The sequence below is a fragment of the Perca flavescens genome, chromosome 7 (genome assembly GCF_004354835.1).
Source record: "Perca flavescens isolate YP-PL-M2 chromosome 7, PFLA_1.0, whole genome shotgun sequence".
Classification (NCBI taxonomy): Eukaryota; Metazoa; Chordata; class Actinopteri; order Perciformes; family Percidae; genus Perca; species Perca flavescens.
The window spans coordinates 13,660,908-13,684,866 of NC_041337.1; the positions used below are offsets into that span (position 1 = coordinate 13,660,908).

Consider the following 23,959-nt stretch of genomic DNA (forward strand, 5'->3'; position numbering starts at 1 on the left):
ATGCATGCACAGTGCCGAAGCATTTTATATCAATTTGACTTTATCGTAGACGACTCAAAATGGCTGCGTTGTTGCTATTTTTTTCCAGGACAGCCGCAGCAGCTGGCTGGGCGCTCACAGACAGAGAGCAGCGATGTTAGGCTACCTGGATGTCAAACTTGACTCAATAGCGCAGATCAACAATTACCAGTTTACATAGTTGTTTTTCCAGCATTATCTTTTGGCTTCTTGACGCTACATGAGTTGCATACATTATATGTTGCAACTTCTTACACAGATGTTATAAAAAATAATTGTCAGAACAAAATAGTACACACCAAACACACAAATAAATGTTACAAATAATCATAAATGTCAATAATGCTAAATATCAGACGAGTCATTCACGAAAAGTTCAGCACAGGACCTGCAGTGAATTAGTAGCCTAGTCTCACTGCCAGGTGCGTTAAACCTCAATCAATGGGCGTGGTTTGAAGTGGACCCCTATAAATTGTTTCCGGTCGCGCCATGGCTTGAATGCTGCTACCTGAGTTCTTGTATAAGGTAGTGTCCTGAATATTCTCCTGCTATGAGTTCATCAAAGCCCTACATTGGCTGTAAAATAGGGTTACTTTCCAAAGCCCAAAATCGTTATGAGGGGATTTTGTATACAATTGATAAAGTAAACTCCACAGTAGTGCTGGCAAAAGGTGAGTGGTGTGGGCCTATGCTTGACAGCCTGCCAGCATGTCCAAGAACGACATGCCTTTTGCTGAGGTTTTTTTTTGTAGACTTTGAAAGATTGCTGCAAAATTTGAAACCTGAATGTCGTAACATTCAACATTTTCTCTCAACTAGTCAAGTGTTTTGGAACGGAGGGGCGACCCACTGACAGACCAGCACCACCGAAAGATGACATCTATGAGTACATCACTTTCCGGGGAAGTGATATTAAGGACATCACATTGTGTGAACCTCCAAGATCTTATCATGGCCTACCCCCGGATCCTGCAATAGTACAGGTTGACAATAGCTGCATGGCTCACACCCCACAGTACAGAACCTAAAAGTTGACAAAGTATATAAAGACTCAGATAATGTATGTGTTAAATTGTTTTATTTTTTTTTTTTTTTTTTGTCAGTCATCCAGTTCGGGCTCTCCAGGCATCTACTCAGCTCTTGGATCATATAGCCCCTTAAGGATGCCTGCCTACAACCAGCTTGCTGCCAGCTCTCTACTTAATCAACAGTATGCTGCAGCTTTTGGCCTTGGTAAGTCAGTGAATGCAAAGGCAAATGTATTGCTAGTAAACCAACTATAAACCCACATCCTTAGTGAAGATGAATACTTCTAAGTAGGTTGTATGCATACTACAGTACTGGATTTTGTTGTTGTCATGCAGGGCCTGTTCTTCCAGGTTTACATGTTGTAAGGGGCCCCATGGTGGAAAAGGCTGTTCAAACCCTCCACGTGGACAGGTCTGGGCAGAAGGGAGGCTTGACTCCATCCCGGGAGCAGGAGCGGCAATGGGAGAGAAGGAGACTTCAGAGGCCCAGAGGAGAGAGTTCCCAGACCAGAAGGGGCACTGGAGCCATCAGTAAGCATACAGAATTGCAGTGATGAAAGGCAAAATAAAATCCTTAGCTTCACTAATTGACCTAAAAACTGAATAGCTTGAATTGCTTAATAGTCCTGAAATGTTTTAGAACTCTGTTTAGAGTGTTCAGGAAATGTCCATCTGTGCATTTGCAGTCTTAAGAGTGAGCATAAATGGTTTTATTTATTTACATCTAAGTGAAGTCAGGCCCAGGTGTGCCCACTGCTCAGCGGGAAACTCGGCAGCAGAACTATGAAAACAGGTCACCACAAAGAAGACAAGGTAATTGTGGAACCTAGTTTTGGAAGTAAACTTCTGTTTTTTTTTTTTTTTTTTTTTGCATACAAATGACAATATCCTATTAACATTCAATGAATTTTTTGAAATAAATCTTAGGAGCTCGGAGGCGCAGGAACCGTAGTAGAGGCCAGCTGATGGTGGCTAATGTTCCATCTGCCATCCTTAAGTTTGACACGGACTTTGATTTTGATTCCTCAAATGCACAGTTTATTAAGGAGGAGCTGGAGAGGGAGGTGCAGAACAGGATGAAAGGTTGGTACATCTGCTCAAGTGATCACAAATGCACCACTGCATTTTATGTCTTCTACTTTCTTGACACAATTTTCTTTTTTTTTTTCCTTTTTAAAAGGCCCACATGGTCACTTAAAACATTACTGTATCTTATGACATACAGTTACTAATACTCTTGTGTTGCATATAGTCTCCAAATCCCTCAACCTCAAACTGTAGGTATTGGCTCAGCGGGATAGCAATACGGAGATTCTGGCACAGGATTATGTCACCAAAGCTGCAGTGATGACAGTGACATGATTAGGGTTGCAACTACAATTTTTGTTTTCATTGTTGATTAATCTGTATTTTCTGGATTAATCTATTAATTGTTTGGGCTGTAAAATGTCAGAAAATGGTGGGAAATGTCGATCACGGTTTCCCAAAGCCCAAGATGATGGTCTCTAATATCTTTTTGTCCACAACTCAAAGATTTTCAGTTTACGGTCATCGAGATGCAAAGAAACAAGAAAATATTCACTTAAGAAGCTGGAATCACTGAATTTTTATAATAAGTTACTCAACCCGATTAACACAAATATTTTGATTAATGTAAAAGATGAAAATGAATTTATTTGCGGCTTTAGACACAATTCTGTCTTTTCCATACACATGTTCAGGTTTTTCCATTTTGACACAGGTCCTTGCATTTTAAATAGATGCAACCTAAAACTGCAATAACTAACTTCAAAAGGTGAAAGTATGTGGATTTTTTATTTATAAAAGGGACCCCCAAATCAAAAATATTGTTTTCCTATTGCTGTACCTGTAGTGCTATTGATCAATCTAGAGTGTTTTGGTGTGAGTTTCTCAGTGTTGGAGATATCGGCCGTAGAGATGTCTGCCTTCTCTTGAATATAATGGAACTAGATGGTACTTGGCTTGTGGTGCTCAAAGCGCCAAAAGAAAACATTTGGAAAACCTCATCCCCAATGTCTTTCCAGAAATCCTGATATTTTTTTTAATTTTTTTATAAATCTTCTTTTCTACCGAACTACACCTACCAACCGCATCACTGCACAGAAGGAAGCATACTCATGAACGAGAGACATGTCCTCCCTGCCTGAGCTGTAACTGTAGCTAACTGATACTGCTGGGCTGGCTCACATCTTGCACGGTCACAAGCCTCTCGCCCAGGAGTATGCTTCCCTCTGTGCAGTGATATGGTTCTAAAGTTCCGTAGACCTCTTTACGGACGATATCTTAACACTGTGAAACTCTCAAACGATCTAGATTGCTAAATGGCACTACAGGTAAGAGGGAAAAATATGTATTTTTGATTTTGGGTGAACGGTCACTTAATGTGTGTAGGTCTAGGTTTGTGAATAGATAGGCATGAGCTGGTGAAGCTGCTTTTTAACCTAGGTTTTCAACACTTTCAGCTTGGTCTTTATAGCGCATCCTTCAGGTTATGTGTAGTGCATATTTCTGTTTACAGATGGAAACAACGAGGTGGAGAAAGAAATGCACTCATCTGCAAAGGATGATCATTTTGGACCAAAATGCTACTACAACAAAGCAAAGTCTTTCTTTGACAACATCTCATCTGAGAATAAGTTCAGGTAAACAAGTGGCATTTTTATCAATATTTAAAACCCTAGTTTATCCTGCTTGCTGAGATACAGGCTAGTGCCTCGGTTTGTTTCAGACTAACATGGGCGGAGGAGCGGAAGCGCAATCTGGAGACTTTTGGGGTCCCTGGACGGTTCCTGAGGGGCCAAGGCTTCAGAGGTGGCTACACTGGACGAAGAGGATGGGGCACTGCTCAGACTCTATCTTACAGAGCCAGGAGTGGACAGCTGTAAAGGGCAGGGTTTGATAACCAGGTGCTAAAGCAACCCCATCCTCCAATGATGGCTAACTTGGGTGTAACAAATGGGACTTTTACCCATTATATCAGCAAAAGCAGCTCTGTCACTGTATGAAGGATTTTTATTTTTTTCTCAGAGTTATCCTGTCTCCATATTGCCAGGATTGTATTTTTCTGTATAGCCTTCTTGTCATTTGTCCCCATTTTGAATATGGATTCATGGCTCAGTAAATGGTCTACTGTGTGTGACAATAGTTTTTTTTTTTTTTTTTTTTTTTTTTTTTTTCCTCAGATTATTTACCCAAGAGCTGTTTTTTTGTTTCTCATTAAATGGGGAGTGTTTAAGTTTATTTTCTGCTACTTGGAAGAATTTCACTCCCAAATGTGTATTTGTTTCATGTTAAAGTATCTTGCTTTGCCTCTTGGAGTACATTTATTTCATCAACAAATGTTGTAAACTATGAATATTGACACAAAATGAACTAAATTGTATTTAAAGGCTAAATCTCATTGCTTTGTTCTGTCATATTGAAGCAACAAGTGAGACAAATGTAAATAAACTGGAAATTGCTGGTGCACTTGTCATGCTCTCTGAGGATACATCCCATTATATTGTCGGCGTATTAAGTTGGTTTCATGTGCACAAGTGAGCTTTAAATGTGTACACCTTGGGTTATGCATAAACAGTGGTGTAATGTAACAAAATCCAGTTACTTAACTACTGTTGAGGACAAATCTGAGGTACTTGAATATTTCCATTGTATGCTACTTTATACTTCAGTATATTGCACAGGCAAATATTGTTTTACTCTACTGCATTTTTCTTTAGATTACAATTTCCATGCCCTTCCTGTCCATTGAAAACCATGTATCTCCAAATGTGGTGACTTTGATTTGTTATTAAATTTAAGAATTAGTGTTGTGGTGAGAAAATTCTCCCACTTAAGCTAAACTATTAAAAACTGGATCTGGTGGGAAATGCATTATCACAAAGCTGAAAACAGGGTAGTTTCTCCTGAGCCCATGGAAATTTGGCCTGCTTGGTTTTGAATGCATAACTTTTTTTTTTTTTTTTTTGTAGTAGGCTATTTTTAGTTTGGTAATAGTAGGCCCAGTTAGCCTAAGGAAAGTATTTTAATACGTTCACCAATGATAATAGATGGTACTTATTCTGGAACAGTAGCCAAGGCCTGTTGGTGTTTAGTGGTATTTGTTCCCTTGTCTTTAAATAAGGAACAGGTGTTTTTAGCCAACATACTAAAAACGTCCAATTGTAGCCCACAGAAGGCCTATCGCTTGATCTCAGAACTGCAGACGTCCCTGATTGACGGGAACCTGGGGAGGGAGAAGCTCGTCAGATGTCAGGTGCATATGTGATAATGTAACAAACATGAGACTGTGGTATCATGATGTATTCTCATTTTTCTGAAGGTGTTAAACAACTTTGGCAACTACTTTTCTCAATAGCTCGGCGGAGCTTTTGCGTACAACGTAGACTGATTGGCTTTCATGAATCAGATAGAGATACTCCGTCTAGTGAGGGAAAGTGGTAGGCTACTCACAGTCCGGGTTATACCAAAAACTGAGGGAGAGGGATTTCCCCCTATCACGTAACAGTTTATTATCTGTGTCATTTTTTGCATGCGCACCATAAATAACGTTCAGCAAAATAGTATGTTAAATTACATCGAGAGAAATCCAGTGTTTCCTTTTTTTCCTACGCTGATGATAGATATATACGTCACTGTCAATACCCCCATTCCCTGGTAATGGACACATATGTAACCAAATAGAGGGCTGCGCTCCAGATAATAAATGTTAGAATAAAATAAGCGCTTTTATTTCTCATATGACAAAATGTCGGTGGCATTTTCATCGGTGCGTCCAAGGAGTAAAGGGGAGTTAACACAGCAAACGATTCAAAAGGTAAAAATCCTGAGATGGGTCGCGGCGATTTGTGATTATTCTAGTCAGGATGGGAGTGTGCAGTCCGCCGTCAGTGCAGAGAAAGTAGCCTGTGGTGGATATCAGGAGAAATGGCAACTGGTATTGTAACGTTACAGTCAATTGAAGATGCGAACCAAACAAAGCCATGACGATGATGTAGGCAACCGCTTTATAGGCTCTTCACTGTTTCCGTGTGATGCTGTTAACCTCGCTGCTTTTTCTTCTTCTAACGAATGAGGAATATTTTTATTTTTTGTTAAATATATATCAGCGTTAGATTGTGTGATTTGTTTCCAAGAATTTCAAAAGCGCAACACCTGAACTGGGCTTTTGTTAGTTAGGCTATAGGTGCCAGATTATTGTCAGACAACATCCCGACAGGTTTAAGTGGTTATGGACATCCGTTTTGTTGCAAAAACATATATGCATCCACTGAGAAAGGCAGGAGGATGGAGGGAAAGTGAACCCTGAGCCATATACTCCTCAGACTGCTGCTGCTGCTTTTATCCTTAACGGAACAGTTTCTGGTAAAAAAAAGAAAAGAAAAAGAAATCCGTCCTTAAAACAGAGACTTTCAAACGACGTGCTAAATAAAGACTGAAAAGCTGCTGCTTCATTTGGCTCCTGACCCAGAAATGTTCATTGACTGGTTAAAGTTCTGATAATCCAGGACATTACTATGCCGTAATAGGGCATATTTTAGTATAATTTGACTTGAGATACTGTGAACTGAAGTTGTTTTGCTGTCTCCCAAAGATGCTGGATGAAAATCATCATTTAATACAATGTATAATGGACTACCAAAGTAAAGGCAAGACCGCTGAATGCACACAGTAAGTGTTTTACTCCTAACTGGTGCCTTGTGAGTGTGATGTTAGGGTAAAAGTGAGTAAATTAAGCTGTGTTTCATTTTCCCTTCTTTTTCTTTTTTTTTTACAGGTATCAGCAGATCCTGCACAGAAATCTTGTTTACTTGGCCACAATAGCAGATTCAAATCAGAACATGCAGTCACTACTACCTGCAGTGAGTCACTCATGAGGTTTCAGGGAGTAGTCTTGCATTGCCAGACCTATCTCCACAGTGCTGACAGTAGATTTCCCATCTTCATCAGATTAATTTTGCTGCTGCCATCCTCACCTTTTCTCATTTAGTAAATACTCATAACAAATCCAGAACAAAGTCTTTGAGTAGACTAAACATCCACTTTTCACGTAATTTATCCACTGGTAAATCTATAATACAAACAAAAATATTGCCATTTAGCAGACAATATAGGAGTCAATATAAAATTGGGACATCAGGACATGGAGGACAGCAATCAGGACGCATATTCTCTAAACTGCTGTTTTAATTGATCAACTATGTTTTTCACTTCCAGCCTCCCACTTCCAACATGGCCATGGCTCCTGGAGGAATGAGTCAAAGTGGGGGACACACTCCAAGCAACCTCAATGACAACATGGCACAAGGACTGCCCCCCACATCATTGATGCAGAGCCAAATGAGCAATGGTGAGATTTTATGACAAATTACTAATTCTAGCCAACGTGGAATTATTTTCTCCACACAAACCCAGATGTGCATGGTGTGCACACATACAGCTCCATCTTGTTGTCAGTCCCCTGTCTCGAGTCCCCCTCTGGTCCTGACTTTGCTGCATGTTTGTCTGCAGATACAATACCATGTCTTGTTTGTCCCATTGTCTCTGATCTTTATTGCCTGCAAGTATCTGATCTTATGTTCAGCTAATAGTTAGATTTATCTGCGGCAATAGCGACTTTTCCCCCTTCTTTATGTTTCTAATTCATTTTCACACACATCATTAACACTCAATCCTTAACCATGTAAGCTTCCTGTAAAGATGAACTGAATGTGGGCCCATGATTAACATGACATGGCACCACATGGGAACGTGTGCTGGCTGCTCTGACTGTGCGTGTGTGTCGTCAGGCCCCAGCCATGCCCCCATGCAGCAGCAGTCTGGTCAGGTGCAGTCGGCTATTCCCTCCGCATCCCTCAGCCTGTCAGCCAGCGGCTACGGTAGCTCGGCCCCAGCCTCCGGCTACAGCCATGCTGCGCCCTCCTCCCAGGGCAGCATGATCCAGGGCCCTGGGCCTGGCTATGGCTCTTCCTCCTCTTCTTCCTCCACATCCTCATCTTCCTCTTCCTCCTCCCGCAGCAACCTCAACATGCAATCGAACCAAGGTGAGCCAGGTATAGAGGAGACTAATCATCAGGATAGTTGGTCTATTTTAATGGAAAGGAATACTTTCAGGCTCATGATTTGGGACTCATTTGGGATTCGGGACTTGATTATCAAAAACTATACTCTCAAGATGCAAGATGCCTCAGTTGTTTTTATTTAGTTGTTTAGGTAAGATGCAAGATTTGGCACTTAGAGGAAAGATTAATGAAAGTAATGCCTTTCAGTGTTCAGAGTGAGGTAGAAACCATATGGTAAAACAGTGGGATGATTTTAGAAATGTTTATGTATAAACGCCCGCTTGATCTTGCTTAAAGCTTTAGTTCGTAACTTTTTTTATAATAATGAACGTCCGTAACATTACAGCCATTGCCAAATAAGTTGCTACAAAGCTAATTAATACTTTCAGCTCCACACAACTCTCTCTGTATTTCTCAGTATGGCTTTGTTCAGAAGGTTGTGACTTTCGCACGCAGAAACTCGAGTGAAGATAATTACCTCTTCTGAAGAGTCCATTATGTTTTTTTAATCCTCCGTGTCCTCCTTGGCTACTAGCAACTGTGTGGAGGAGGGGTGGGGGTGGTGCGCGATCACAGAAGGCTTGCATCATGTGGACGTGCCAACAGTTTTGTTGTCATTACTTAGAATTCCTCATGGGGGTGACAGAAACTACTCACTATAGCTTTAAATAATTTGTTTACATGCATATATGCACATATCAATCTGTAAATTATCATCCTATGCAATGTAACCATCAAAATAACCAAACACATTCAGTTCATCAAAGAGGTTTCCTGCGTCCTCCCTTCTTTCTTCTGCTCCAGGCTTTACCTCTCCTAATCTCTGACTCCTGACCCTGAGATGCAGCCCTCCTCTCCCTGGATGTCTGTGTGGATATCTCTGTTTATGCACTGAATTCACTGGCTTTGTTTGCATTTATACTTCAGAGCAACATCTTGAAAGCATCTCTTAAAATATTTTTTCTTTAAGAGACCCCTGACTGCTATGGACCCGTTTTGGCTTATCCCTGTGCCCTGATTGCCAGTTTCACTTCTCAGAATGCTTTGTATGCTGTTGAAAGCTAATGCAATGTGCAAAGAGTGCGTCTGTTTATATTAATGTATGAGATCTCCCTCCCTCCCCCATAATCACACCTCCTTTTCAGTCTCCATGATGCACCAACAGTCAGCCACTCCACACTACTCCTCAGCCCAGGCTGGGAGCCAACACTATCAGGGACAGCAGGCCATGGGCATGATGGGTCAGGGCAGTCAAGGAAACAGTATGATGTCTCAGAGACCCATGGGATCCTACCGCTCCTCACAGCAAGGTAGGTGGTGAGACTTTTTCATGCCAGCTTGGTGTGGCAATGGGTTTGTTGGTGTTGTGTTTGAGTACATAAATGGATGTGTGACTACAGTTTGGATTGAAATTGTCAACAGGTTTTCATTAAGTGTGGCTCTGGATGCAAGTCTCACAATTTCCAGATTGATGGAAATGCTAAGTCTGTTGAGGAAGTATTAGTGCGTGCATGGTATTAGTTTTTGCCTTCAAAGATGTGATATCGAAGGTCTGCAAATTTGCCTATCCCAGTTGCCTTCCTGCAACTTTAAGGAGCAGTCTAGAGATGTATCACTTCCTGTCTCTGTAAATCACTTAACTTGTGCTGTGTCAGCATGTGCCTAATAATAGCTCCATCCTGTCCTGTTATGTTTTTGGAAGTGTTTAGACTAGGCACGTAGTAACAGATATATCAAAAGGATGGGATACTGTTTCCTGGGAAACAGGCCATGATTGTATGTCCTCATTCACCCTGGTACACTATTATCCTTGCATGACTGGGTGAAGTATTTCCAGATAGAACTTTGTTATGGAATTGCTGTGTCCATAGTTAAGCTGCTCGCTCACCAGCTACTCCCTGATTGGTCCAGTGGTGTTGCTAGGGCTCCTCTGTCAACCGTGGTCATATCGGGAATTATCAGATATGTTGCTATGAAATTGTTTTGCTATTTTTGCAGAAGTTCAAATGATTTTTTTATGCTACAGCTCATCTGTATTTGGAAAGTTTTGGGCCAATTGTGGTGTGTAAAGGAGATTAGAATGGGCCTGAGTTTTTGGTCTGTTGGTTTTGTGAGTTTGTTAAATAAAGTTGAAAGGGAAAGGGAAGAAGTGGAATCTGGAGTTTCTGCACACCACTAGCGGAGATCAGATTCTCCCTGATAACTGGCTCTCTGTAATCCTTTTTCTCCTCTAAAATTATCTCCTCTAATTTGTCATGGAATTATTCATTATAATTGCTCCACTTTAATTAGTATCTCCGAAATTTGGGTTGGCCCAAAATAGCTTCCTTCATATTATTATTTCAACCCACAGAAAATCAGCACCAGTGAAATACAGAACATAAGTAAGTTATAAAGAAAATTATAATTGGCATATTTGTTCTCTCTACTCATTACTATTCATAATATCCTCATAACTAAATGACGACTTCCGAAAAAGCTGTCTATAATAATCGTCTTTTATAATCTTTAATTTTTGTCTTTCATTGTTCTTAATTCACATATGCACACACACACACACACACCTTCAGGCTGCCTAAATTGCCCAAGTGTCCTGGCACAGCCCCTTTAGTCTCCAACTCAACGACCAATTGTTCCAAGCAACTGTTTAACAAATCGTGGTGTCGCCTGTCTTGCAGGATCTGCACAGCAGTACATGGGACAAGACGAGTTCTACGGAGAGCAGTATGGACACACTCAGAGCTCCAGCGAGCCCATAAACCGGCAATATTACCCTGATGGTAATCGTGCACATCCATAAACTTCATACACACAGCTCTCAAACACACAAAGCCACGTTATAGGTCATGCAATTTCCTTTTAGCACTATCTCACTGGCCTGAGCCGGATTAACTGCAGTGCTGAAGCTTCAGCTTGTCCTCCCAGTCATTGTCTTTTTCCCTTACTGTGGGAGAGGAAGAGTATTGGAGAAAAAAATGGCAAAAGACTGACATTGGTCTCAATTCTGTTTCCTCTCATTGTGTCTGTGTCCATACTGTCCCCTTTGGTGTGCCGAAATTTCAGATTTCAGAGAGTGCCATAGCAGTGTGTTGAGGAGAGAGCGCAGACTTCTTCCAGAGTGTCTCTTTGTGCTTTGTGCATAAAATTGAAGCGAGAAGCTTTGAAAATGTTGTCTGTGCTTGCACTTTAGTCATTGCACATGTATTATTAATATTTTGGCTTCAAACTGTGAATAATAATTTTTCTTCTGTATGTAAGTGGGTATTGCCTTTGCAGAGGAGTTGCACATGTTGAACAGTGTTCTCTACAGGTCACGGAGAGTACACGTATCAACAGTCTTCATATGGTGAGCAAGGCTACGACAGATCCTTTGATGAGTCTTCACAACATTACTATGAAGGAGGTAACCGTTATACATTATGCCATTTCCAACCATGTGTTTTAGATATATTGTCCTGCACCGTTAGTCTAAATGTGTCCAACCAAAACTGTAGTAGTACTACATCATATGATTAATAGCTGACATGTACCTGTGTGTTTATATATCTCCAGGTAACTCTCAGTACAGTCAGCAGCAGGCGCAGTATCAGCAGGGCTCTGGCCAGCAGCAGCCCTTCAGCCAGCAGCAGTACTCCACTCAACCAGGCTACAGCGGACAGCCACAGGGATACGGTTAGAACAACCAACCAAACAACCTGTTGTCACACAGGCATAAACACACACCCAAAAAGTAATTAATATGTATTGAATGTAACTCCTCTGCTACAGGTCCTGGCCAGGGTGGATCCTCCCAGTATTCTCAGTATCAGCAGGGTCAAAGCCAACAGTATGGCTCCTACCGCTCCTCCCAGGGAGGCCCTGGAGCGCAGACGCAGAGGCCCTATGCTTACGAACAGGTACATCAAATTAGATCAGATTTCTCTGAATCTCTGAAACTGGCTTTGCAACACTGACTAATACCCATTTTTGGATGGAATTTGCCGGTCAGTTTATAAATAAGTATTAAAATAGAAAACAATAACAAATAATCTGCCTTTTAATCTATTCCTTACAATGCATAGCAGTCACTCGCATCCAAATACCGTTGAAGGCAGGTGCTGGACCAATAGAAGACAATAAAAACCTAAAGGTCCGCATACTGTAGCTCCCTTAAGTGCAATTTATTGGCACATCTGCAAGTGACATTCCGAAGAAGAGCATTAGCTTGAAAGGTCACTTGTAGATGTTCCGATAGATTGCATTTAAGGGAGCTACAATGTGCAGACCTTTATTTAATGTTTTTTTTCATGCTTTGTTTGCCACAACCGATGCTTCATACCATGCTTGATATTTTTCTGATTTACCAAATTAAGATTTATGATGACGTAGCACGATGTATAGAGCACCAACACAAGCAGACTTAGACTCACCTAGCCCTCAAACCCGTTTTTTGTAATAAATCATATTCTTAAGTTTTGTTTCTTTTTCATTTTCAAATCTAACTATTACATGATTAACTAAAAAACATCAGGAAAGCTGATGCCTGTAGGAATAATGGAGTAGTATGTTTGTTTGTCTGTCTGGGTAACAAAAAAGCAAAGAAAAAGTGAACAACACAATGTATAAAATGCAATCTAATCTCTTAGTGTAAACCATTTTATATTGCAGGGCCAGTATGGAAATTATCAGCAATAAGGGACCACATTGTTTTACTGTTGGAAGAAAATAAAAAAGGAACGGTTCAGCAGTGACGCGCTGGCTCAGCTGTGGATTAGAAGACCTGGCTGCCTCACATTTATTATCCTCTCATTAATCATCATTCTAGCTAATAATACATAATGTATTAAAATGTGGTGCTTCCCTCGTCTGTTTTGCTTTCTGCAGGGTTGTAGCTTGTAGCTGAAGGTGTGGAGTGCTACTGGCCACCCAATGGAAACACAGGGTGCTTGTAGAAATGAGGCAGTTAATGTAAACCTTCCATATGGATTCAATAGGGTACTAAAAAGGAGCAGTAGTCATTTGATGAGCCTCAGCAAGTTGCCTGTTTCCTCCTCTTTCTTCTCTGTCTATGCCTTTCACTTGTCTGTATCCCATCCCCTGCTTTAAATGTTTTTATTTTTTATTTTACAAGCCTCTGTTTTTATTCTTTTTTTGTGGTGCACAGAGTGGGCCCTTGGTTTGAGAGACTGAGGCTCTAAAAAGCTAATTAGCGCTGAAGGAAATGTTCCTTGATATTTATCTAACGGACTAGGTCCAGCTCTTGCTCTAATTCCTAGTAGATAAGATAAGGTAAATTAATTTCATGAAGGTGAAAACGTTGGTCCTTAAACCTGACTTGATCAGGAGGTTGTCTGTGTTAGTCAAACTGTGATGTGTTGCTGTGTGGTCTAACATTATGTGTTTCACTCTTTGCGTATGTCTTTCTGAGGTAATAGACACAATAGTTAGCTGACTTATCCAGACTTAACAGCGTGTATCACTGTCCATGATAATCATACATCGTGGTAGTATTTTTGGCATATATTTTCGGTGGCATTGCTCTACACAGACATATGTTATTGTGCAGAGTTAGGGGTCACACTACTCTGATGCCAGTCAGCAACGATTTTATGTAAAAACAATTTGCCACTTTGTCTGCACTTTATTTTGCAGTGACAGTGTATGTATTGTCTGATATTTTGGATTGTAGCGCAATCCAGGCTGTTTTTAACGAATGATCCTCAAAAAGCCAAAGTAACACGGGAACAGAACGGTAGCGTGTCCTGCACCTCTACTTCAATAAGTGCAATACACTCAGTCAGTCATGTTAAGGGTTGGTTCATATGGTGAGCTTACACTATATCGTTATTTAGTATAGTAGTTTGTTGACATACAATGATGGCAAAGACTAGGGCTGGTTTGTCTAATGTTATTCAATGTAATATTGCAGGTTTTAACTGACATGTCATATTTAGGATTATTTTCTGTATTTATGTGACTTATAGACAGATTATGTAAAGCATTTCATCATAAACATAAAGCTTACTACTTCAAAAACATTTTTTCAGTGAAAATGTTTATCATCATACATTGTATTAGATATACAAAATAATGTTAAAAATAAGAAAAGGTATAGAAGGTTCATTTTGATCTTTCCTTGTGTGATTACAAAATGGGCATACAGTAGGCCTATATTAAGTTGTTTATTTATTTGTTTATTTAAAAGAAGGCAGACAACACCTCTGGTCATTTCACTGATTACTGTTTCTTACAGTTTGAGCAGTAATGAGGATTAATAGTATCAGGGTGAGGGTCCAGCTTTGCAGTATATTAACTCAAGTTATCTCAGAGGGATAAAATAACACAAAAGTTGCAGGGTTAATCAAAAATGGGAGAATACTGGCTGTCAAACAGCTAAATAACTATGTGCCACTCAACAGTGACAATCACAGGTTTCTCTATACTACATTGAATTTGTATCAGTGTTTCATTTTACTGTGAGCTGAACATGTATGACAAGTATTTTCTAGTTATATGTAGTGCCCATCTCTGATGTGTGTGTGTGTGTGTGTGTGTGTGTGTGTGTGTGTGTGTGTGTGTGTGTGTGTGTGTGTGTGTGTGTGTGTGTGTGTGTGTGTGAGAGAGAGAGGGAGAGAGAGAGAGAAAGAAAAAAAAATGAGTGAGAGAGTTAAGTTTGGTGTGCATAATCCAAATATGAATGTCTAAGTCTGCATTACCTAATCTTTTCTGCTGTCTTTTGTTACTGTTTGTTATATAAAAAAATAAACTAACATTCACCTTTTGTATGTCTGCATTTTGTGGATTTATTAAGGAAATGTCAGAAGTCACACATCATGATAACAAAACAAATAAAGTTTTTTTTATTAACTTTTTCTTCCCAGCTGAGACAATTATATTATATAGTATTTTATAGTATATATTATAAGTATTACAGACATGGGCCAATGAATTACAATATTTTTTGAGACTGCATTAACAAGGTTGGCAGGTCTTATCTCAGCTCAAAACGTTAAATTATGGAGCTTTCATGGCATCACATTCACAGCTTCTTTTCTATTTTTTTCTGCTACCCCTAAATGTACCGTAACACTCCAGCACGTTTGGTGGCGGTAGAGGCCCAAATCGCAGTGATACCGTAATTAAAAATCGCATATACACACTGTCCCTTCATGGGTTCCGTAGTTCCCAGTGATGCATAATCCATCATGGCTGCGTGTACGTTCTCTTAATGCATCCATGGTATGTACGCATGCAGTAGTAAGTAGTTGAACGTCGCAATGTTGGCGACATTGTCGAGATTTAAAAGCCCTCGGTGGCTTTCTCCGGACATACTTTTAGGATACGTATTAGGACAAGAGGTCAGAAGAAAGGAGGTGAGCTTGTTCAGTCCCAGTTGTCCAGTATCAGCAGCGTGGGGACGGAGAGCCACCGGTGGTACCCGAGCTATCAGCACCTCCTGTACGCTGTGCGCCAAAGTCCGAGGAAACCCGAAGAAAAGAGAGCTGTCTGAAAAGAAGCTGGTAATGTGCAACACTTTCCCAACCTAGTGTTTTTTCACTGATCTATAGGCTACAAGTCGTATGAATAGAGATAATTAAAAAGTAACGTTACAAAGTCAGTCCATTAGTAAAAGCCCTCAAGTTGCCTTCAAAACAAAGACAAATATTTTCCTATATTTGGATCATTTGCTTAGTCTGTCTCCTTGTAAAAAGCCTAACGTGCATACGTAATATTTTTGTATGAATGGAAAAAAAACGCATAATAGTTTATTTTTGAAATCTACAAAAATTACATAACAGGAATATCCAATGTAAAATGCCTTAATCTCTCCAACATGTTTCACTATACAGTATATACCTCGTGGGTAACTCTAAAAGAAACCTGTATTACTGACATATATTTATCACCAGTTACTATAGCTAAAGTTAGGTCAATTATTCATCAAGGGATGCTCAAAAACTTGTCCCTAGGGGTATTTCTGACATATTGTTATATTAAGATATATATTAATTTCTCATAAGAATGTTGAACCACTGTCAAATTAATTTACAGCTTTTAGCACTGCAGCCCTTGTTATTATTTTATTATTTATTTGTTTTTGTGTAATCCGTCCTAGTGTTTTGTTGTTGATGACTCACAGTGTGGATTAGCCAACTGTCCTAAATGTTTCTTTATTTGGCCCATAGACCCGTCACTTTGTGGACCATCGGCGTGTGAAGCTGGAGGCTGGGTCAGGCGGTAAAGGGGCCAGCAGCTTTCACAGTGAGCCGCGAAAAGAGTGGGGTGGACCGGATGGAGGGAATGGAGGTGATGGAGGAAGCATCATTATCAAGGGTAAGTTGGGTGTCCGTCTGGTTTAAGAAATGTGTACTTACACGAGACTGTTTGATGTGTTTATTCTACAATTGTCCTCTCCTGCCTTTAGATTAGGGATTGACCAATACTGTTTTTTCAAGACCGATACTGATTTATTAGTAGTTAATGAAACCGATAACCAATATTTGGACCCAATATGCATTTACAGTGAAAATTAAGATTTTGGAACGTTACAAACTCCAACACACAGAATATATGATTCGTGAAGATTTTTTTTCCAGAGATTTGGATATGTACCAACATAGAAGCTCATTCACACACACACACACACACACACACAGGACAGACACAGAGCTGTAGCAGAGCCAAAGTAGCGCACATTTTAATTAATTAACTTTATCGGTTATCGGGCAAATAAAACGCTGATACAGATAATCTGCAAACTGCCGAAAAAAAGGGACTGATAATCGTCCAGGGCCGATAATCGGTCCATCCCTACTTTAGACACCATAACTATGTTATAATTTCAGACTGCCCCCTTACAGGCAGGAATGTGATTAGATTAGTCGAGAATCAAAAGCAATTAGGCGCTTCCTTTGCCATGTTATTCAGTATCATGCTAAAATGTGCTTCCATCATTAATTCCTTATTTGTGTGCTTTCAGCGGACAAGTTTGTCAAATCATTGGCGCAAGTAGTTCCGGTTTACAAGGGAGAGGATGGGCAATCAGGAGGCAGCAAGAACTGTTATGGCAGGAATGGCAGCCCAACCTATATCTCTGTGAGTCCATGCATTTGATCATAAATTACATGCAATCTAGCAGAATATAATCTATGATTTTCTTTCTTTTTTTTCACATTTGTACCATAAACCCTTGCCTTGCTTTGTTTCTATTCATGAAAGGTACCATTAGGCACTGTGGTGAAGGAACAAGGACAGACAGTAGTGGACCTTTCTGAGCACGGCCAGGAGTATCTGGCTGTATTTGGAGGGGCTGGTGGCAAGGGGAATCGCTTCTTTCTGTCCAATGAGAACCGTGCCCCAATGTCAGCAACCCCAGGAATGACGGGCCAGGAGAGGGTCCTTCAGCTAGAGCTCCGTACCATGGCCCATGCTGGACTGGTGAGAAAAAGCTGCCTATGTTTGAAATAACATTAGCAAATAGCTTTTCAACACCACAAATGTAATCAACTGATTTATTTTTACTATCCCATTAGGTGGGCTTTCCTAATGCTGGGAAATCATCATTGTTGAGAGCCATCTCCAATGCCAGGCCTGCTGTGGCTGCTTACCCCTTTACAACACTCAACCCACATGTAGGAATTGTCAATTACAGGGATCATGAGCAAGTTGCAGGTAGTTGATTTTAAGCAAACAATTAATATATTATAGAGTTATTATTATTCATTATTTGACCACGGTAAAATAAAGTTTTTATATGACTTCGCTCTGTATAATTTGCAGCTTTTTTTGGTATGATAAATATGTTCCACTTTTGCCCTTGCTCTGTGTAGTTGCTGACATCCCAGGCATCATTCGAGGAGCCCATCTCAATCGAGGCCTTGGCATCTCTTTTCTGCGACACATCGAGCGCTGCCGTTTCCTCCTCTATGTTCTGGATCTGTCAACTCCGGAGCCCTGGACCCAGCTCGAGCACTTGCGATATGAACTGGACCAGTATGAGCCTGGTCTATCCCAGCGGCCTCAGGCCATCATAGCCAACAAAATGGATCTACCTGAGGCCCGGGAGAAGCTAGAGACTCTACAGAGCCACCTCTCCCAGCGTGTCATCCCCGTGTCGGCTCTCACGGGACAGAACACCGAGGAGCTCATCCTCCACCTCAGAGAGCTTTATGATGGATACCTCAACGGAGAAGGGAGTGGGGAAGGCAAACCAACTAGGTGGTAGTGGAAACAATTTCCTCTTGCTCTACTGATATTTTTTACGATATACTGTATATATTTATATTGGAAGATATAGAATGTATTTAAATTGCTTAATAAATATATAAACAAAACAATACTAATGACTAATAAATATATAAACAAAACAATACTAATGACTTGCAGCATATTGCAAAAATACACAGATTTCTTGAAACCTTTAATACAGCTTCATGCTACACAACAAAGGTAACATAAGACATACTGTATATTTATGTTAAAAGTACACTTTTAATGTTAGAATTAACAAATGCCTTTTTAGGGTGAAGAATGTTAAGACAAGTCATGAAAGAAATCTGTGTATAGAAGGACTTTTGTGCACATGAAGGTTATTTTGAGAAAAAGAAACTGGGGGGTTGACTGAGGAAACACCATGACATTTAAACAATTTAGTAATTTTTTCAGTCAGTACAAAAACACTAGTGTGGATCACTGACAAAGCAGAGGTAATAAAGATCTACATTAAGCATACACGTTTTGCTATATGTTTTAATGTATTTTGATAAATGTGGTCCTGAGTTAGGACCACAGTTGCAGCTTGGTATTGAAAGTAAACATAATTAAAAAATGAGCCGTTTAGGAATTATGAGTCTTAAATTATTTTAAATGACGTAACTTACATTTTTTTCAATTGATCCTTTTAGTGAATAAAGCTCTGTAGAGTCTTACCAATGACTGGTGGGCTACTGCTGCTCTTGACTTGATTACCAGCCTACACAGGCACAGTGACTCAGATGTGTATTTGATTTGCCAGCAGTCCTAAAATTGGTATGTGTTTAAAGGTGAAAATACTACTCATGATTATTGTATTTATCTAGTTCTCAGTAAAAGCTGAATTTATTTCAGAAAGGACCTCATAGAGCAAAGATACTTACTATTTTGATGTTGTGTTTTGCTCAGTACAGTTACGGTATATTAAAGAGGTGAAAGCTTTAGTGGAAACCAGCCACTGTTGTGGCCTCATGCTCTTGTTTCGGAGGCTGCTGTGTCACATATTTTCGGTTAGTGGACCGTTTTCTTTAAACATAAAACTTAACGTGACATCCAATAGGATGATAAAGATGTTCTGGCATCAAGTTTATATTTTTGTTGAGCTTGTTTTTGGTCGTGTGACTTACAGTATGATTATGAAATCTGCTCCCTCCCTCTCTCCATAGCTCAGCATGTGAGAGGAAATGATGAGGAGGGTAAGAAATGACCTTCGTCTGCATCACTGTCTGAAAGTTTGGACTGCCTAATGGCAGGAATACCTTTAATAATAATAATAATAATAACGGTTATCATCAGACTGCCATATAAAATGCATAGCTGCATGATCACATTTTGGCCACCAAGTGGCAGAAGAACTCCAAAACAAACAGCCCTTGTGGCCGGTTAATGGGCCATGTAGCCTATTTCTGACCAAGAGGAATTAAGTCATTGACCTTTTCAGCTCAGGTTGACCAACTCCTGAGAAAAAAATACGTGGATCTTTAGCTTGCTAACTGATCAGCTTTCTTCACCTGCTAGCTAGCATTAATGCTGCTAGATAACTAATTGCTAATTTAAGTCTTTCTGCCTCTGGTGCTAAGCAGGTAGTTTGGTGTGCAGTGAGGTTAGGGTTAACAGTTAGCTGAGCGTGATTGCTGAAAATAGCTGCCCCTTTTGAATATTGAGACTTTTATCACACAGTACATTTGTCAGCTAAAAAAATAATGCTAAAAAAGGCTAAAAGTTTAGAGCTGCTGGGCTGCTACTATAGGATATAACTTTGTAGGTAAGCTGAGTTACCACAAGGGAAGGGTTTCTCAGAGTTAGTCATTTAATAAAATGTTAACATAGAATTTTAATGAATGCACATTTATTATCTTTAATATGTTATGTGTGCCAAGTTATTTAAACTGAGATAACTTATTTTTTATTGACAGTAGGCTACCATACTTTAAGTTTTCAGAGTGCAAACTCGCTGCTCTTCACTGGCATCCTGAGAGGCAAATCATCTCTGTTCTGGTAGTTAGTTTGTTCCCTCTTTCTTTCTTTCGGTGGCTTGGATCAGTGTCATATACCTCAACATTTATAGCCTAAGCTAGTTAGCAATAGCTGTAAACATATACACAGCTCAACAGGAAAACAAAAAAAAAACACAAAGCACTCACATCAGTAGCCTACAGAAAATATCAATACAAATTTATCGAGAAGCATCTGATCATGACGGCATGAGTGATTCTTATTTTAACTTTTAAAATGATCCTATTTTTATCACTGATTTTGAGCTCCACATATCAATCTCCAGAAAAGAGTCATCTGTTATTTCTTTATTTCTTTTATCACACACACACACAAGCATATATTTATGTAAGTGATGAGCAGTGAATTTTACACATAGGTGTGGAGAACATACGAGAGGCTGTTTTTCTGGATTTGGCTCTGCGGATGGGTGTTTACAGGAGGAACTAGGCTACGGACACTGGAGAGAATATTGGCTTCTCCCACAGAGTCCTTAAGGAGAAAAAAATTCCCAGTGGGAGATCTCTAGCTGTGCCCGTAAATTAGTGCTGTCGCATTTTTCAACAAATGCATAAAAAGAGTATAACCAGCTGGTGTACTCTGAACTTCTTTCTAGGTTATCATAATTGTCCCAACCTTAGAAATAAATACTTTCTCAGTTTCATCTGCTCAAATTAATATTGGTTGTTTCCACCTCCACCACAGCATCCAGGGTGATCATGGTGCAGCAGCCCTTTATGGAGCAAACGTTTTATGCCACCTTCGTGAGACAGTGGCCTGATCAGGTGGAGCTCGCACATGCTGTTGTGACTTCACCCCAGTCAGGCATCTTTGAATAACCTCACCCAACTGTCAGCACAGCCTCTGATCTCATCCATTACATGCTTGGTACAGCCTATCACACATCTTTTAATACTATCACTGTGTGTGTGTGTGATACAAATTGACTGCTGTTTGCTTTTATATGCTATTTCATGTATATGTTGTTGTTGTTGTTTTTGTTGTTTTTTAATGGTTGTGTTGTTCAGGTCTGGTGAAGAGAATTCAGGACTATCCTCATAAAGACTTCAGGGTGAAACTGCAGCTCCCACCCAGTGTCCTGTCTGCATATATACCACTGGTTCCTCCAGGCTGGCCACAGCCCCAAGTAAATAACATACATTATATTAAGTGCTGCAAAGAATGCAGTTAGTTATTAAATCTGTGTTTTGATGGTTTCTCCAGAGACCCCATTATATTTAGGTTCAAGAAATCACACACAAATAATATGAATGAGCATTTAGACGTATTTAGATACCCTTAAATTTAGCCTACATCTGTATCTACCATATTAAAACTCGAGATACATGGTTAAATGGTGCGTGTATCATGGATACAGGTTGTGTCATTATCATTGTATAACCACAAGGATTCCCGTAATTCAAAGGAAATAGATTGATTATTTAAATAATAATAAATAATTATTTTGAGTTTTATTGTAAGAGATTGTATATGAGAAATAAGGCTGTTAACATGATCTATTGAATATTTTAGAATATATGATTCGTGAAGATTTGTTTTCCAGAGATTTGGATATGTACCAACATAGAAGCTCATTCACACACACACACACACACACACACACACACACACACACACACACACACACACGCGCATACGCACGCACGCACACTAACAAACTACTTCCACTAACTTGGAATTATAATTCATCAGTTGGCATCACATTATATCCTTCTTTGGAAGTGCTTTATTTATAGTACACATTGCCACACTTGCATACTTTTGAGATGCGGGTTTGGATCTTCCCATCATTGTCATTATTTTGTTTTTCACTCTCCATGTCATGTCAGCATTGCATAACACCAGGAAATAGAAATGTTTTAGTTGCTTTAGCTGCTATAGTAGTCTGACTGAACTTAGCTTGCCTTGTTTGCTGTTTGTTTTTCATATCATGCAATACAATTTTACCACAGTATCACATTTTCATATTATTAATTATTATCTTTACTGAAAAATCACAAATCCATCTTACATTACGTAATTATCTGACAAGCAACGTGTTAACAAATAATTCAATGATTGAATTGAAGAAAGCATGAATGAAACAAAGAAAATGTATCTGAAGATAAATGTGACAGCCATTTTCCCCACCATGTTGCATTATGATGTGCATCATCCTATTAAAACTATCCTAACCTAAGTGTCTGACTTTGAACACACAGTGATCATCATAAACCCATGAAAGAAAATCTAATCTTTCTTCAGGTATTGTGGTAGAAATGCTCAAGATTTTTCCTATTTAGTTCAATAATTCCATTTGTTAAAACTATTACAGATACCAGTTCAAGCTTTCCAGTCCTTGAGAATCATTGTTAATTCCCTATCCACCATCAACACTGCTTGCATAAGAGAAGAAAAAGTAAACATGTCATCTGAACCTCGAAAAAAAATAGTCTCAGTCAAGAAAGGTTGTTGTGCTGTAAATAATAGAAACATACAAAACATATTTTATTGACTGAAGGTAACACTGGAGAATCCCCAAACTAATTAACTAAGTAAACTGTTTTCCTTCTTAAATTTTTCATCTGTCACAAAGTAGAGACTCTTAATGGTAAGGTTTCTGTAACATGACTTATGAATAGTGGAATAGTGGAAACTATGAATAGCTGTGAACTGTGTCCCTGGTGCTAACTAAGCTCTAATTTTCACGTTTTCTCAGACACAGTCATTGTTTTTTTCTCCCCCAGCCAGCATTGACTGATGAAGAGTCTAGAGAAGATAAATGAATCCTTCAAGTGTAGCCCAATGTAGCATAACTTGCTGTGAGTCACCACAAAGGTTATCCACAAGCACCTTATAGTATATGTAGGTCATATATATGATTTAGGATGATTAACTTGTTTAAAAATACAAATATGAGTGTTATAGGCTTTCTTGGATCAGAGTTGCTGTCTCTGATAGTCTTTGGGGAGGAGGTTTTGTACTGTAGGCAGTGTTTCACTAGACATGCAGATTGAGGCCAGGGTATTGAATTTGAAACCCAGGTCCATGTCCAAGTCTGGGTCAAAGGAAAAATCAGGGATGGAGATGGCATCAAGCTCAAAATCGGTCTTCATGTCTCCCTCCTCAGCATACACACGAGGAGCATAATCACCCAGCTCCTCTCCTGGTGCCTGCAGCTTGTACAGCATCTGCAGTATACAGAGAAGGAAAATAAGAAAAAAGAAGATTGCATTTATGTTTTAATGAAACAGAATTGCCCTAGCTTTGGAGAATTGATTCAATTCTTGTCATTACCTTTTTAAGTGATTTGAGCAGAATCGTACGTTGGATTACACCGTTCTCTTGATTTGCAGAATATTGTTGTCTGTGTCCAGCCTGGGAAATCAGAAGTAGATAGTTATATGATTTCAGTTGTTTAAAATAACATCAGGAATCCAACATGTTATAGTTAAACTATCTCTACGGATAGAAAAGAAATTAAATAATAGAAAGTTTCACAGGAAAAAGGTTCATAGTAGTGTAGATCGCAGTACCCCACGCATAGAGTTCCTGTGTTGGTTTCTCGTTCTCGTGGTTGATGATGCACCCATTGACTGGAAAATC

At 39.6% G+C, this 23,959-nt stretch overlaps 3 protein-coding genes across 7 annotated transcripts; all 3 read left to right on the forward strand.

Annotated features, from left to right (window-relative positions):
• The first annotated feature begins 490 nt into the window (after positions 1–490).
• On the forward strand, positions 491–4,241 carry lsm14b (LSM family member 14B). Of its 2 annotated transcripts, none has more exons than XM_028581807.1 (8): positions 491–689; positions 838–1,001; positions 1,122–1,251; positions 1,383–1,577; positions 1,776–1,859; positions 1,974–2,129; positions 3,586–3,709; positions 3,796–4,241. In XM_028581807.1, exons 1-8 carry the CDS (start codon positions 569–571, stop codon positions 3,950–3,952), a joined length of 1,131 nt encoding a protein of 376 aa, XP_028437608.1. In that variant the 5' UTR covers positions 491–568; the 3' UTR covers positions 3,953–4,241. The 2 variants fall into 2 exon arrangements, with proteins under 2 accessions (XP_028437608.1, XP_028437609.1); XM_028581808.1 differs by having other exon boundaries at positions 1,398–1,577.
• Positions 4,242–5,733: 1,492 nt separating this feature from the next.
• On the forward strand, positions 5,734–14,639 carry LOC114558074 (calcium-responsive transactivator). Of its 4 annotated transcripts, none has more exons than XM_028581803.1 (11): positions 5,815–5,883; positions 6,661–6,737; positions 6,844–6,928; positions 7,284–7,416; positions 7,856–8,110; positions 9,274–9,438; positions 10,807–10,908; positions 11,439–11,531; positions 11,681–11,800; positions 11,897–12,024; positions 12,776–14,639. In XM_028581803.1, the coding sequence occupies exons 1-11, from the start codon at positions 5,815–5,817 to the stop codon at positions 12,800–12,802; spliced, it is 1,254 nt and encodes a 417-aa protein (XP_028437604.1). In that variant the 3' UTR covers positions 12,803–14,639. The 4 variants fall into 4 exon arrangements, with proteins under 4 accessions (XP_028437606.1, XP_028437607.1, XP_028437604.1 ...); XM_028581804.1 differs by lacking the exon at positions 5,815–5,883 and adding an exon at positions 5,968–6,060 and having other exon boundaries at positions 12,776–12,802; XM_028581805.1 differs by lacking the exon at positions 10,807–10,908 and having other exon boundaries at positions 5,734–5,883.
• Positions 14,640–15,290: 651 nt separating this feature from the next.
• Positions 15,291–18,446, forward strand: mtg2 (mitochondrial ribosome-associated GTPase 2). The gene is made up of 6 exons (XM_028581801.1): positions 15,291–15,627; positions 16,294–16,441; positions 17,088–17,203; positions 17,327–17,545; positions 17,641–17,779; positions 17,938–18,446. Exons 1-6 carry the CDS (start codon positions 15,385–15,387, stop codon positions 18,330–18,332), a joined length of 1,260 nt encoding a protein of 419 aa, XP_028437602.1. The 5' UTR covers positions 15,291–15,384; the 3' UTR covers positions 18,333–18,446.
• Positions 18,447–23,959: the final 5,513 nt, after the last annotated feature.